This window comes from Podarcis gaigeae, assembly GCF_964106915.1.
Source record: "Podarcis gaigeae genome assembly, chromosome: 1".
Lineage (NCBI taxonomy): Eukaryota > Metazoa > Chordata > Lepidosauria > Squamata > Lacertidae > Podarcis > Podarcis gaigeae.
The window spans coordinates 93,040,321-93,057,128 of record NC_139678.1 but is presented as its reverse complement, the minus strand read 5'-3'; the positions used below and the strand labels follow the sequence as shown (position 1 = coordinate 93,057,128).

The 16,808-nt window shown below is 39.8% G+C and overlaps 1 protein-coding gene across 19 annotated transcripts in view; it reads right to left on the bottom strand.

The window, feature by feature from the left end:
* KALRN (kalirin RhoGEF kinase) overlaps positions 1-16,808 on the bottom strand; it is a 523,049-nt gene that overhangs the window by 82,070 nt on the left and 424,171 nt on the right. For all 19 annotated transcript variants that reach the window (XR_014560170.1, XM_083722227.1, XM_083722230.1 and 16 more), the window contains one exon: positions 7,276-7,522. Coding sequence is in view for 18 of the 19 variants with exons in the window: in XM_083722227.1 (XP_083578353.1) it covers positions 7,276-7,522 (247 nt within the window). In the remaining variant the exon portion in view is untranslated. The remainder of the gene's footprint in view (positions 1-7,275; positions 7,523-16,808) is intronic.

The window sequence follows — 16,808 nt, the reverse complement described above, 5'->3', positions numbered from 1 at the left end:
GCAGCCTGCGAAGGAGAGGCGCTGCGCAGAGAGAGAGAAGGCGCAGCGCCCCTTCAGCAACGCGCCTGTCCTGGCTTCTGCTTTAGCCCTGCGCAGCCTCTTTGGGCAGGGGGAGCCTTCATCCCGCTGCCCTGAAGAGGCTTGGTGCGGTTACCCCAGAAGCCAGAACAGCCACACGGTATCCCAGAAGCCAGATCCCTCTTGCTGTTCTGGCTTCTGGGGTTCAGAATATTTTTTTCTTGTTTTCCGCCTCCCAAAACTAGGTGCGCCCTATCGTCCGGTGCGCCCTATGGTGCGAAAAATACGGTATTAATAATATCAGTATTACAGAGTTTTAGACTTTTAACTCTTGATATTAATGTGACTGACTAAGGACCCAAATAATAACCAAGTAGCCCATCAGTCCTGAACTTTCTGATGCACTATATATAGCACTTTTTACCAGGTGCATTGGTAGATTACAGCCCCATATTATTAAACTGCATAAAAATTGCATATGCTAATTTATATGCAAAGATACAGCTCTTGCTGTCAGGGCTTGCTCTGAGCTATGAAGTGCAAACAGGATTTTCTGGACACTGTACACTATGTCAGGGGCAAGGAACCTGTGGCTTTTCAGATGTTGTTGGATTTCAGCTTCCTCTAGTCTCAACCAGCATGGCCAGTGAAAATGGGAGTTATAGTCCAGCAACATCCAGAGGGCCATAGGTTTCCTGCTGTTCCACTGTTCCACTTGAAATCTTTCAGTTAGAACTGCTTATTTACATAATTAAACTACAACAAGTATTGTCCAACACCTAGCATGACTTCTCTCTGTCTCAGTCACCCACCCATTCCCACTCACCTCTTTCCCTACCCTTACTGCATGTGCTCTGGGTGCCCTGGGTAAATTCAGATGATGGGTGGGTAGGTCTAATTGGTACTGTGCTTTGCCTAGCCACATTGTTAGCAAATATTTTTTAAAATACAAAAGGCATAAAGCTCCTAGCCCACAAGCTAACATTGCAAATGACTTTTATCCAGTTGACAGCTCACAGTTATACTTAAGAAAGACATGAGATGCCCTTTGGGCAGGATAAAACCAGTTGTTTCCTTTCTGCAGTAGTCTTTGTCATTTAAAGACTATTGCTAAAATACATTATGAAATTATCAAATGAAACCTCATCATGGCTTACATGGTACCTGAATTCTAGTTAAGCTGTGGATAATTTTTTATCCCTTCCTTCTTCAGAAAATAAAAGGACACCTTCTGTCTCTCTCTAAATAAACTCTAAGTTTAAAATAGAATGGTACCAATTCTGTTTCTTAAAATAGTCTTTCCTGTTTTATTACAGAATTTACAGAGGAAATAAAGAGCCTGATGAATTGCCAGTGGTGCTTCTCCAGGGATAACTTACTTCCGATTAAAGTCAAGTGACTTTAATGATACATTTGGTTTGCCAGTTCTGGTAAACAAATATAAGTCTAGATAAGCTTGTGTGCTCAGAAACAACGTGACTGCAATCTAAAATATACATTATAGACAACAAAGCTTCCAAACCGTCTACACTACACTAGAAATCTAGCCCTATCACAATACAACCATTTTAATACACTTTTCATTTCCCTAATATTCTGTTCAGAATATTGCTTTAGGCAGTGAGGGGAAGACTAATGTCATCAGAAGCACAAGTGGCAAAATACATTCCACTGAAGCTAATGACAAATTCAAAGCAACCTGCTCTCCAGTTGTTGGGCCAGAGGGAACTGAAGATAATTGAGTTAATTTAATTCACTTAATTAGGAGAAACACAACCACCTATGATTAAGGGCCAGAAACAAAGAGACATCATGAGCATGGCATGTCCAGTCCGAACATAGCTGCAGGTCAAGAATATAAATCTCATAATTTTTAGATAAATAGGTTATACTAAGTTATTTGATTCAGATAAATAAATTAAGCCAGGTGCTACAACACAGAGAAGATCTGAAAATGTTGGTTGTTGAGCCTTTCCAAGAGGAATCTGTCCTGGCATTTTAGCACAGTAGATCCATCAAATGTCTCACATTCAATTGTTACATGCTTTCATATAAAGTTTGGCAAGAGGAAAGGCAGATCACCTTTGGTGAGGCTAACAGCCTGATCCTATGGCCCATCATAGCTGCTGGACATACAGTATCTTACATAAAGATGGTGGGACACACAACTTTCTTTTACAAAAGTCTCCAGCCTTAACTTTGGATTTTAGCACAGGAGCTACAAAAGAGGGATGTTCCCACTGCCAATAGGTTGCCCTCCTCCACTTTCTTATCATTGAAAGACAACTTAGTCATGCACATACTCGTCTATGGTAAGAATCACACTTGGAGGACCAAACAGGAAATTTTAGAAATTGCAACAGTATCTTAGCATCTTTCAGGCTGTGCCACAAATGACTATGAGGGCAATTTGGCTACTATACATTTTTCTGGGCTACTAAACATTTTGCAGGCTCATTTCTAAGGGCTTTGTGACTGTAAGCCAGTTTTTCGCAGAATGAGTTTCCCGCTCAGCACTTGTACAGTGGATATTGCTCCATGAGTGAGCTGGCTCATTAGCTTTAAAGCCAGATTCTTTGGCTCAAGCTTCTTAGAAAGTGTAAACACATGATACTTAAGGTAAGAAAATCTACAAAGTGTTCTGCTACTAACACCTTCAACATGACAAATTTTATTTTAAATAACTTTCTTTCTTTCTTTTTACTCCAGAGTCTGCAGGTTACCGTAATTCATAATTGCAATGGTAACATAAATAGGTATGTCAATTTTATGTAACCACCTCCTTGTACTATGTCAATTTCATGCTAGATATAGTACTATTTAAATGAAAGGAGTGAAAAAGGGAGGTGTGTTTTACTTGGCTGGACGGATAGCTTGCCTTCCATCCATGGCATCTCTGCCATCTGCCACTTCCTTTCCAATTCGAATACAGTAAACCTGCAATTTACATGCATTCAGTGCTATTTTTATAGAAAAAGAGGTGTTGGAACTCACCATTAACACCTCCCTTGTTTTCTTATAATGGCAATGGTGCCCATCTGAGAGGTGCCAGAACTGAGTTCTGGAGTTCAGGCTGAAAAAAAAGCCCTGCCTGCATTTAACTTGTGTGCATTCAGCTTTACGTGCATGGCAAAAAATAAAAAATAGAAGTAAGGAGCAGGAAGGGGCAGCCTTCCAGAAAAAAATTCTTTGGCAATCCTACCCCAATGGGTTTTGACTACACATGATTTTGGCTTTAGGTGTGATCCCTGAAATGTAACCCTGGTATAAGTTGCGGGCTTACCATGTGGTAATTTAATACTTCACATCTCCATTCTGTGGCAAAACTACAGGAATAAAAGAATCTGTTCCCTCTGTTAAGCTCAAGAGAGTAGTATAGACAGATTTGCAGTCTGAGTAGATTATAGATGTTATTTTCTTTCCCTGGGAAAGAAATGACGATTCTTCGTTTGAAAGAGATAAGTCCTGTTTCTATTTAAAACACTAATCCTTGCTGGAAAAACTAAAGGTGTATAAGAAGCTAGTTTCACATAATGCTTTTTCTTAAATTCCTCCAGAATTTTCAACATTAAATCCAGGATAGGGAATTTCCCAGTGTTTTCAGATTCTAACTCTCACCATTATGATAGAATCTGTAGTCAAGCAACTTCTGGAAGGTCACCACTTTCCCCTTTCTGCCTTCAATATTGACTACTGAGTTTACTTTACAGATATATTTTCAAAAGGCTGGAACACCAGTATCATAGTAGTAAAGGTGAAACGGAGAGGAGGAAAAGTGGAACAACACCAATCAAATGAGGCAGCAGTACAGTAAGTGCAAGCCCAATAATAACTTACAATATTGCCTCATCAGGCTTTTGCATATCATCTATGGGCACTGGGACACTTGTACCACACACACAGTGCAAACTTAGTTCACGTAACAAATTTAAACACCTTTCCATATTCATGAATGGTCCTGTATACCTGAAGGAGCGTCTCCACCCCCATCGTTCAGCCCGGACACTAAGATCCAGCGCCGAGGGCCTTCTGGCGGTTCCCTCATTGCGAGAAGTGAGGCTACAGGGAACCAGACAGAGGGCCTCCTCGGTAGTGGCGCCCGCCCTGTGGAACGCCCTCCCATCAGATGTCAAAGACATAAAGAATTACTTGACATTCAGAAGACATCTTAAGGCAGCCCTGTTCATGGAAGTTTTTAATATGTAATGCTGTACTGTTTTTAACACTGATTGGGAGCCGCCCAGAGTGGCTGGGGAAACTCAGCCAGATGGGCGGGCTATAAATAATAATAATAATAATAATAATAATAATAATAATAATAATAATAATAATAATTATTATTATTATTATTATTATTATTATTATTATCATCATCATGATTTGGGATCCATCCATTTATCTAACCTGCTATAAGTACACTCAAAACTAATCTAGGTTAACCCAAGGCCAACTGGAAAATCAATTATTGTAGCATTGTCTCTATTCTGAGCCCTCTTCATATTAAGGGGCAGATTCCCTTCCTCTGTTGTCCCAAGGGACAGAATGGACACTGCTGTCAGACATACATAACATTCACCTCTGGAAACTGCTGCTCTTAGGCCTAGTTTTCACTGAGTAGGTAAAGCTGTCTTTGAGCTATACCACTTGAGCTACCAGGTGATGCTTCTCCATGGCAAGGGGAGGGGGTCGAATCTCTGTTGTATTGGGTGGAATACTTGGGTAGCATCTCCCCTGACATGCTAGTTTTTCATATGCATGGATTTTTATTTTTGTCTTAGGAAGAATTGAATATGGAGTGAGTTAGCCTGACACAGCTGACTCACATCAGTGAGAATTAGTTATTAGGTCCATGCATATTTTCTCGATGTATTGACCCTGATTCTTATATTATAATTTAACTTATCTTTTTAGAATGAGTTACCAATAACTGAGTAACTAGAAAGTTTCTATAAATACTATAAATAACTGACTAACTAGAAAGTAACTAGAAAGAAACTATAAATCAGGAGAGCCCTCTTGTGAGAGGAAAGAGTAACAGCACACTCATTTGCCACAGGAAGAGGGTGGCGTGGGTCAGATCACAGCAATAGTTTTTAGGAGTTGAGAAATGCTTTTAACAGTTGAAAAAGGCTCTGCTTTTTGTAGATGTAGTTTCCTTTTCTTTCACTGTGTAGAACTAAATGGTGAAAACATTCCAGAAAGACTGTAAATGCCATATTGGTAGTCAAGATAACCCTGGGACTAATTAGCAGTTGCTGCAAGAATGAGCTCACCTATGTTTATGCGCTTGCTTTGATATATGCTAACCAGCTTGCTTTGATGCTATGCTTCTCTGTAGGCTTTAGGATGCTTGGTTATTGGCCTAGGCAGGGGAGCAATCTAAGACTTGGAGGCTTGCCACCTATGCCTTCATTGGCAGGCAGCGTTCGAAACTCTCATTGTTCTAAGGCTAGGCACATTTTGCGACAGGGAATTTCATTAGCGCAAGCAGTTTCTGAGCTCTGAGAACAGTATTGCCCCTAAGATTTCAGATTAAAACTGCAGAGGGGAAGGAAAGAAGGACCTTTTTCTGCCTCCCCACTTCCACCTAGTCTCTGAAGACTTAAGAAGAGACCCTCTTAAGAATATTAAGGGGGTGGGCAAGTGAAAGACTAGACCATGTGAAAAACAAACGTAATATTTTAGCTTCAGTTCATTCATTTTCAGCTTTGTATTCTTGTTATAAAAAGTGGTCCTAGACATTCTACTGTTGTACCCATAACCTAGGTTTAAGGTGCCATTCAGCCCCTAGCTTTCATATCTAGAATGCTTGCTGTTTCTGTGTCTGTCCCAAGTCTATAAAGGCAGCAAGGCTTTGCAGGCTGTGTTGTAAATTTACACCTTCTTTTAATAAAGCACCAGAATTGATCACCTTGGCATTTTTGACATCCTTGTTTGGTATCCCTGCACCAAACCAATCGCACAAGCTCACCATTGGACCTGTGAAGCAGATTTTTAAGCAATACAAAAACCTGTGAAATCTGTTTACCAGAGGTGAAAGTGGAATAAGTGCATACATCACAAGCAGTGGCTACATATCCACCATGCATTTAAAGCACATGAAAAGCATACACATGCCACCAAGAACCCTGGGAACTGTAGTTTACTCTTCACAGAGCTACCATTTCCAACACCCTTTAAAAAACTACAGTTCCCGGTATTCTTTTTTGGGGTATGTGTGTGCATGGTGTGTATTGAGCCTAAGATTCCTCCCTTTTATAGAACAAATCTCAGAATGCTGAATGCCTTCTTCTGTCCCTTTGTCTAGTTTTTAGATAAATTTCTAATTACTTAGTCAATATCTTCAGAAAAATGCAAACAGTGAAAATTGCCTACATTCTTCTGTTTGCCTGTTCACTAAGATCTTAAGGGATGTCAGTTCTTTTTACTACTTCTTTTCACTGCCTTTGCTTCTCTGTTGAGACCTGGCTCCAGAATAATAGCTGTTTGTCTCTGTTACCCTCTTCCCTGTGTTACTGGCTTGACCTTTATTGGGTTTTTCTTAGTCCACTTTTCTGTCCATGAACACATGAAGTGAATTATAACATTTAAAACAATATAACATAAAAACATAAAAACAAACAATATATGACAGCAGCGAACAAAATCCAACTAGGCATTCTCCACCTAGACTATATTTGTGATTGTCCAGCTCAGGCAAAAGCCCAAGGGCTTTCTTAGAAGAAATGATGCTAAGGTGAATTGCTTAACAAAACTATCCTTCCCAGCTAACTGCTATAATGTGATAGAACTCAGGTGCTTTAGGTATTGCTTTTTGGATCACCTGATCAAAAGTTTCAAAAACAGAGAAGTTTGGTGCTTTATTTTTATATATTCCCCCCATTTTTTTTAACACCCTTGAAAACCCTATATAATGGGAGAAGGTGATTTTCTGAATGACTCAAAAGCCATCCAATCAGCATTATGCAGAGTCCTGCACTCATACAGAAGGAATTGTTTTATAGCAGGTACAATGTCTGGCTAAACAGTATGTAATTGGGTTTCCACTCAGGCAGGAAAAACAGGTCCCTTCCTTCCCCCACCCTCTCCTGGCTGATGCAGGTGAAAAGATAAGTATGCACATCAAAAGTGCAGACAGCACACTTCCACAGCAGGCTGGCAGTTCAAATTATGAATATCTGTACTTTTATCCTCCCTTCATTTTAGCTAGTGAAACAACAGTGGAGGGAAAATCAGCCCTGTTCAATTTCTGCCTACCTTTTCCTGAAGGGAAGAAACAGTCCATCTCCACACTGCTCCGGGAATGTGAGATACAGAGAGCACTGCTAGGTACCAGCCCTTCCTGAGGAGGACTCCGCTCTGTTGTCCGTACCAAACACCAGCCGGGCCTTTCACTTGGCCTTTCCAGTAACTCCACCGTTTGCCCCACCTGGATACTCAGCTCACTACTATGGCTGGCTATAAAGTCTTGTAGTACCACAGTTAGTTCACATCCTCCAGACAGCTGCAAGGGGAGAAAATTGAAACAGAAAAGAGGAAAAGTGAGTCACCTACAACAAGGCACATAGTTCATATAACATTGGCTCTTGTACTGAGAAACATAGTTCAGTTTAATAGTTTCCATTGTGGATGCTTCCAATCTGTTGCTTCGGATGGGATTCAGCCACATACCTGTAGGGCAAAGAATATGGGACTCATACAGGTACTTGTATGTTTCCTCTGATGCAAATCTGTGGGTCACTTAATCAGGAGGAAATCTTCCTTCCTCTGTGGTGTGATCCTGACTGGATATGCAACTCACTGGGTTTTCAATATCATGTGTAGTTCGGCTCTCAGTCAAAAGAGTGGGAGGGGTCAGTGTTTTTTTCCACTGTTAAAACCAAGTAGGTTTCACATCCTGGCCTAGTGCTCAGACATGGGACAACAAAGCACAAAACAGAGGTATCCTTGCTTAAACATATGCCTGGACTAGCCTTCCCTTTGTGGTTAGATGCTGTTACCATCTGATTCTGATTACTATATGTTAAATCTGCCTCCAAGAATCTCTCATCTCTTTCCTGGGAAATGATACTTTATTGCAGGATCACTAGTTTTTAAAATGATGGAGCCCATGAGACATCTACTACTCCCCACGGGAGGGAAAACAATGATTATTATTATCACTGTTAGCTAAAGAGTGCCATCAGTGTAAATGGTGTATTACAGAATTAAATAAAGCAGGCACTTGGTATAAGAGTTTGCCATCTAAGAATTAGATGAAGGAGAGAAAACAGCAAGGGAGTGCTGGAAAAGGCAAAATTCAGAAACACATTTTATAAATGTAATTTATGCAACACCTAAAACACTGTATCTGTCTGCTGAGGAGGTAATGCCCCACTATATTGTTCATCTATAAGGAGGCAAGAGTCCCTTCGTGTCCTCTTGCCTCTTCATCTTTAAGTTTTGAACAAATGCACAAAACATATACAGAGTTTTTGGCTGCAAAGGAAGAGAGGTCTTTTTTTTTTAAAACAGGAAGGCTAAGACAAATCTGCATTGATACAAAGTAGCAGCCAGTGTTCTGTCTATATTTCTGTTCTGCCTTGTTACCGGTATGTCGTACTGTATGTTCTGCCTTGTTATGCCGTATGGTTAAAATAAAAATAACATTAAATATAAACTTTCCATGAATAATAGAACTGAAGCGATAAAAGGAAAAGTCAATTTAAGCCCTTACAATTGGATAAAATATTGTACACCATAATTACTCTCAGATAGATGCTTGCAACAGCAAATATGGTATACATTGATTTGGGGGGGTACATATCTTCAGCTCTAATGGTAAGCACTGTTGATATCTGCAGTGCTGAAGTGTGATGTGCTTCAGCCTTCATTATTCTCTTACCAGTCTGTGTGTAGCCTATAGGGACTAACTTGCAGCCCTTCAGTTGTTGGACTGCAGCTCCCAACTACTGGCCAAGCTGGCTAGGGCTAATGGGAGCTGTAGTCCAACAACCTCTGGAGGACCGCAGGTTAGACACCCTTGGTGTAGCCCACACAGCTGGCTAATGATAAAGGTAATGGCTGTGTCATTCGAGAAAGGTCTGTCTTTGCCAGAGTCTTACCTAGGGTCCCTTACATCCTTGGCAAGGAGTTGTATTGGCACCCCCAGCAAGGAGCGGTTTTGAAAAGAATCAATAGCCTACATCCGTCATGTATGATCTAGCTGAGAGTCTTGCATTGCAAGGGGTTGGACAAGATGACCCTGGGGTCTCTTCTAACTCTACAGTTCTATTATTCTACGTTTCACTGCTTCCTTGTTACTCTTTTTACCAAATCTTGGCAACCCTTTTCTTTCTTTCTTTCTTTTTGACCTATGTCTATGCTGTTTGATGTTCACAATAGTTTAGGGCAGGTACTGTTTGCTCAGCATCCCACTCAGTTGCTTCTGGATTCCTGATCCATGTACTCAACTGCATAAGGATGTGTTTACTGACTGCTCCCTTTCCTTCACTATTTTCTGTGGATCTTCCTATGAAAGGTCTTACACAAAAGATCACTCTGTAGTTGGGTGAGAAGGAATGTAGCAGAAGATTGATTAGACCTTTATTCATAACACTGACTAGTTCTCATTAAGACCAATGTTTTCTTACCATTTCTACAGCAAAGACACCTAAGATCTTGTCTCTCTGCATATATTACTTCCCATCATCCGTAGCCAGCCCCAAAAGCTGAAAGACTACCAAGGAACAAAATGGCTCTCAAACTGTGAAGCCAGTATAACTCCCTGGGGAGCTGCAAACCAAACTACTTCCTGACCTATCTTTATGCCTAGAGGGTTTTTTTTAGTCCTTTGATAGTATCTGGAATTGGCTGCTAAACTGGTCTTTGGAATCAGCACAGAGCACATTCCTCTGTGAACAAACCCCACTTTTGTTGCCCGATGGTGCTGGGAGGCTCAGGGGGATGCTTGAGCAATTTGATCTTTATGAAATCTGACATGAACTGAGCTGATCTGTAACTCTGGATTAATATGTGGATTGGAACCCCATTATCAACTGAACTTCACATATCTCTGACACAGTGCTTGTCTTAAAATTCACCTATATGCATTTTAAAAATGCACATTTTGAGAGACAATATGGTTAAAATTAAGTACTTTAAGGAAAACATATTTAATTATGCATTAAAATTTACAGATTAATATGGAAATGTGATGGAATGGATTTCTGAACAAACATATGTAAAAGTGACACAGACAAGAAACAGACCTGAGTCACCCATCCCTAGCCTCGTTTTTTTCATCACAGACTTGAAACTTCCTTGGAGTGTATATCTAAGGCAGTGTTTTTCAACCACTGTTCCGCGGCACACGTGTGCCGCGAGATGTTGCCTGGTGTGCCGTGGGGAAAATTGAAAAATTCGAAAGATTTAAAAATAAAGTATTTTATAATTTTTCATATTTCTGTTTACTTACTATTTCATAATAAAGTAATTATAAAATACATTCTTTGTGTTTATTTGATTCCTATTCAAGAGAATTACTTTATATATAATCAATATAGGCACAGAGTTAATTTTTTTAACATTTTCTAATGGTGGTGTGCCTCGTGATTTTTTTCATGAAACAAGTGTGCCTTTGCCCAAAAAAGGTTGAAAAACACTGATCTAAGGGACCACAAGGCACTCTGAACAAACCAGGATGCCCATTAGCTTAGCTGGTTTTAGTTGCTTAAGTTACATTTTTTGAAGACTCTGTAGTAGTTACATGGTGAACTATGAGTTTGGCTCATTCATATGATTTCAGCATAGCAAAAAATACTATGACTGCCTTGACATACACCAGAGTCAAGGATTTCAATGTCATAATTTAGGATTGTATGGATAATAAAGGTAGTTCATTTAAAAAGTTGAGAGAATCAGGTTCAATTCAACTCCTTTAAAAGAATATAGTCTGCATACAATACAACACACAACCACTAGATGTCCATATTTGCTGTCTAATGGCAAACTGGATGTCTGCATCAAGCTAGACTGTTTTGGACTGAATGGTAGGGGGGTGATACAAGATATGCCTGGACAGTGTATATGATGGTCAATTAGTAACTGACAGCACCAACCAAAGCTTTAAAAGTACCCATCAATTGCTTACAGTAGTAAGGCTGGTAGATGTTACAGAAGCAGAGGCAAACTTTCTCTAGATGCTTCATACAACTTTTGGAAAAAATAACGTAAAGATTCAAAGGAAAGAGGAAAGTACCCTTAAATGCTGCGGGGAAAATTTACGAAAAATAAGCAAAGTCAAGTGGCAAAATTCCTAGAAATCTACATGACCACAATGACATTAAAGGCATAGCATCTAACTGTCTACAACAAAGCCTTATAAGCTTCATTATCATTCCTAAAATTGCATATTTTGGATATTTTTGCAAAAATGAAGTCCTTATAGCAATGAAGAAAGCTTTGAGAAAATAGATGCAATGTCTGCTAAAAGATCAACAAGTTTTTAAGGACATTGTAAGGTTTCCCTTGGCTAAGGGGCAAAGGCACCTTCCTTATATACCTTTAGGCGCCAGGGAAAAACATTCCTCTTCAACCAAGCCTTGAACTGATTAACATCACATTCCCTTTTAAATGTGCTTGTGGGAAGAGGTGGGTTTATTGGTTTGTGGCTCCCATATTTTTATCATGTAGCCTGCATTTTCATCTTGTATTTTATCCAAGATCTATGGATGAAGGATACAACTTGAATGAATTAATGAATAAATGAATGAATGAATATTTTGGGCAACCAGCAGGGTTTCCATTGTCTGGTTGCAGCTTTTGGCATTTTGCTGAATTCTAGATCCTCTAGTGGCTTTGTGGGAAGCTACTCTTATCTAAGGAACAGTACAGTAAACTGCAAAAGCCTCCTCATCAATTATTTGTGACCCCATGCCTCAGACAGGGCTAACATAAAAATCAATTTGTGACATAGCTCCTGTCAATAACTTATTAAACTCTTAATCCTCTGAAGTAGCGAAAACCGCTTGGGTCAGGGGGAGAGCACTCATGAACTCTGGTGCTTAAGGAGCATTTGTATTATTTGACCCTCATATATTGTTACCAGGCAGAGACTCTTTGTCCTTTTCATCTTTTTTCATTTGTTAAAATGTCACTTGAGGTAGAACTCAAGTTATGGCTCCATCACAGTGGGAGTATAGCCAGAGGAATTCCAATGAAGTTGATCAAGGACATAAGGTTGCTTCTAGTGGAGCTACTTGCTGGAATAACTTTGCAACTGCCTCTCCCCTATATTAACAAATGTATAATACTGCAGGTTTGGGGCAGTACAATGTATTAGATTAATGATGAGGCAATCCTATGGTCTCTTATGTTGGAGAGGGAGTTCAATGTCAGATTCCCCTTCCCTGTCGCTGCCACTGAAGCCTCCAATGCCCCGGCCCAACTGATGTGGGTGCATGGGGGAGGTATGGGAAACCACTAAGATCTGAAGGATATAAAGTCATCCCAGTCCCCTGACATGCCCCTGTAATTCCTAAGCATGCCTAAATCTCCCTTGCACTCTCCACTGTTCCCAATAGGAAGGAAAATATAAATTAAATAAATTAAACCCAGAAATGGACAAACACAAGATCATTCTTTTGTCCATTTTTCTGCCTTTTTGGCTCAAGTAACTTCAGTCTCCCCACCAACCCTAGGACTGCATTGTTAGTGTTCAAAATGGAATTATGCATGCAAGTTATCTAGAAACCTCCTTCAAAAGGAGTAGGTCAAAAGGATTAGGTCATATCCATCATCCTTGACCATATACCCTGCTAGCCATAGCTGATGGGAACTGTAGACCAGCAACATTTGAAGGGAGTACGTAGTTCAAAGGACAACATTTTTTAAAAGCTGTCCTGGGGTGTGTGTTTGTTTGTTTTTGGTAACACTGCTAAGATAGTTCTTAGCAGTAACTTCTATGTTCAAAGACAATTTGCTACTGGATACCAGTTGCTGAGGGACTGTTGCCTATATGACCTGCTTGTAGGCTTGCCAGAAGCATCAGGCTTTCATTTATTTGTAACAGAATGCTTAAAAGAGAATGCTGAGTTCAGTGGGGCTTTCTCCCCCAGGTAGGTTTGTATAGGATGACAGTCTCCTTCTCCAATGTTAATCCAAGTACTTTTTTATAATATGCATTTTTTTAAAAAGGCTGCAAGTTATTACTCACTCATATGTGTGAGTAACATCGGATAAAAGTCAAGCCTTGAGAATATAATATTTCTCAGGTAAATGTGTTAGTACCATTTCCAGCAATATGTTTGTGTCTCCTTATTTCTGTAATAAATTCCCTCATTAAGTTTTATTCATTTTCTTTAACAGTTTTTCACAAAGCGACCACATGTTTGCATTCAATAAAAGGAGGAGGGAACATTTATGTGAGCAAAGGCAAATAATAAAAGGGCAGGGGGGAAATTGGTAGCTGATTTAAGAGCAAATATATAAAACTGGGAAGGAGACCTTCCAGATGTTGTTGAACCCCTGCTCCCATTAGCCCCACCCAGAATGGTCAATGGTAAAGGATGATGGGAGTGGTAGCCCAACAATATCTGAAGAGCCATGGGTTCCCTATCCATGATGTAGAAACTCAGGGAAATTATCACACTGTTGTGGAGTACAGATAGATTCACAATAAAATCAAGAACAGGGAAACACAAAGTGCTGGTTCCACTCTCTGCTGCTCCACAATGCTAACAGAAACTGGTAGAGCCTTTTAAACTACAATGATGTGCTTCTTACGTCAGTCCCATGTGGAAAATGATACTTGCTTTTCCATGAGGCACCTATCTGTAGGTGGCATGCCTCCTTTATTATTGTGACACTCAGCTCTCTGCAATATTATACCGTTATGTTTGATCTACGTACATCAATATGGAAGACTGAGCCAAAGAAAAACTATCAAAGATGACACTCCAGTCCTAGACTTTCTTTTTCCATATTTAAAAATGGAAATGTAAGGGGAAATATCTCCATAGATCTGGACTGTAAGCATATATATTTGCTTCTAGTTCCAATCATTGCTCATAATGACAGAGTATTATTGAAGTCCATCACAGCAATCAGATTAACCACACCTTTCCAGTAAGCCTCCTCCATAAAACGACTGGATGGGCAATACTGAGCTATCCTGTGAAGGGGTTTTGTTAAAATATTGAGAGATTGAATTGGCACTACTCTCTTAAAGAGACATGTTTCTTCTATAGCACAAACTGATTTTATCTATTCTTTATCTAGGAAAAAAATTGGTTAGATTAGGGGAAAAGCTCAAGAAATTCAGAGTAAGGAAACACTGTTAACACGCAACAGCAGAATTCACAAAATTCAACACCACCAGGAGGGTTTAAACAAAGCGCACATCTTCAATGAATACTAAAGAAACTGCCATTTCTGTTAGGAAACTTCTGCCCATCAGGCTTGGATGAAAGCCAGTTTTAGTCACTATGAAATTCAGAGAGCAGAAAAGTGAGAAAGATAGAGAATGATGATTAACTTATGTCTACAACCTAGGGTAGGGGTGGAAAACGGAGTCCTATCAACTCATCTCTCTCCACGTGTTGAATTTCAACTGCACATTGTTCAGTATTGTTGCCATGCCCACCTGGGTGAATAGGAAAGGGCAGAATGTAATGTTCCCTGTGCAGTTTACAAAAAGTTTCCTGCGTAGTTTTATAAATTGTATTTTACCTCCTATTAAAACAGATGGCACCAGTAACTTTTGTCCATCCCTGCCTATGTGTACCAGGCCAGAGAGCTATCCAAACATTTGAATAATTAAAGCTACTCCTTTATAGGCAGAAAAAAGTCCTCCTAAAAATGTTCAGATATATTTTATGCAGGAGACTGGGATGCTGCCAAAGGTATTTTTGCATGATATCTTATTGTCTTTGTATGGACACCCACCCTGTGCCCTGTCAACATCACATCCCCCTTCTCTGTTCCACATTGTTGGCACATATTAAGTGATCCTACACAGTATGTAGCTCAACATGTAGCGACTGTTTCTGTCACCAATCCTATATCATGCGTAATGTGTAGGAATGGTAACAAAAACACCACTCCATGATGAATCTCCATTTTTCTTATAATGCATATGATCACTTACCATGTGTTGATAATGTGGAGGTGGGGAAAGTGATGATGTTCAGATATGGGGTAAGGAATACTACATGTTACAGGGGAAGAAGAAATCATACAAATATGCTATTTTGGGCAGCATCCCTACATTCCACATTAAACACAGTTTCACTTTACTTAGTTTTAGGAGGCCTCATTGATTTCTTGAATACAGAAATCTCTAAACACTTTGGGATCCAGGAGCTGTTTGAATTAAAAGAAATATGGACTTGTGAAACCTCCTTCCTGGTCTAGGTCTCTTAGGTAGGAAAGAAGGAGATGGGAGGGAGGGAGGGAGGGAGAGATTCAGTTGGTTTTGTTGCTGCCAAAGGAGAAGAGAAAATGTCCAGAGAATTATGGAATCATCGAATTGTAGTTGGAAGGGATCATGAGGGTCATCTAGTCCAATCCTCTGCAATGCAAGAATCTCAGCTAAAGCATCCATGACAGATGGCCTTCCAACCTCTGCTTAAAAACCTACGGTACGTATATGTATGGTCCTTTAGACCAAGAGAAATCTAGTTGTTTTACAACAGGTGGAAGAGACCACAACAGTAACTGGAAACATGCAGTTATAGTAGCTGAAAGAAAATCTGTTTCTCTGTGTTTAGATAACATGCACCTTTTAGTGTTCCAGATTGCTTGGGCAGATTGTGGCACAACAGGAAACCTTAATAGACAACCACATCTACAACCTGACTCTGCTGATTTTTGGACTAATGTAGGCAGCCTGTGCACATACATGTGCTACACAGCTTGGGATGATATGCTTGCACAATTTGTAAATGTTCTCTAGGAAAGAAAGACTTTGCAACTACTGCCCTAGAATAGCAGCTCATTAAGATTATCACGGAATTGTTTTACGGTTGGGGATGTCCATACGGCATGATGCTTTGCTACTTTTTCTTCTTTTACGCCACATATTGCTGTAAACATCAGACTAAGAGAAGCAAGTCTGTGTGAGCCACTCTTGCAAAGTCCTCAGAACCTTTAGCAGGAAGCAAATAATAGTTCATGTTCAAATACTATAGCTTTACATTCAGATTGCAACAATAAATGAAAATGCATATGTTGCTTTCAAACTTTACACAGTTCAGTGAAATACTGGTGAATGGTGAAGGCGACCAGTGAAATACTGGGGAAAAAGAAGTCATGTGTCACCTTCAGGTTCTTAACTAAGACTGAAGTAAATAGCAAATATGGAGGAGCAGACTGAGAGGTCTTAAGGACCACATTCAGTCCCTGTGCCCAAGGTTCTCCACTCCTGCACTGCTGGCTATACTCAAGATGAGGGTAAGCTGGTACCTCAGTAACAGTGCATATGTACGAGGCCTGTCATTTGAATAAATAAATCATAGTTGATCAACTGAGTTTGAATGAATTTTAATTTGCACATATTTGCATCTAAAGTAGCAGGTCAGACAGGAAAAAATGGATTATTTATTTTTAGATTATGTACACATTTGTTGCATCAGGCACCCTTTGTTCTTTTAAGATGGCACCTATGGATTTTTAAACATATCACATAAAATAATTGTTGAAAGAATTAAAATCTGCTCCCTGATTAACTGGAAACACCTTTTTATCAAAAGGTTTTAACTGATTAATTACCAAAACATGGCATTACTGGTGAACAGCCACGACACTCATGT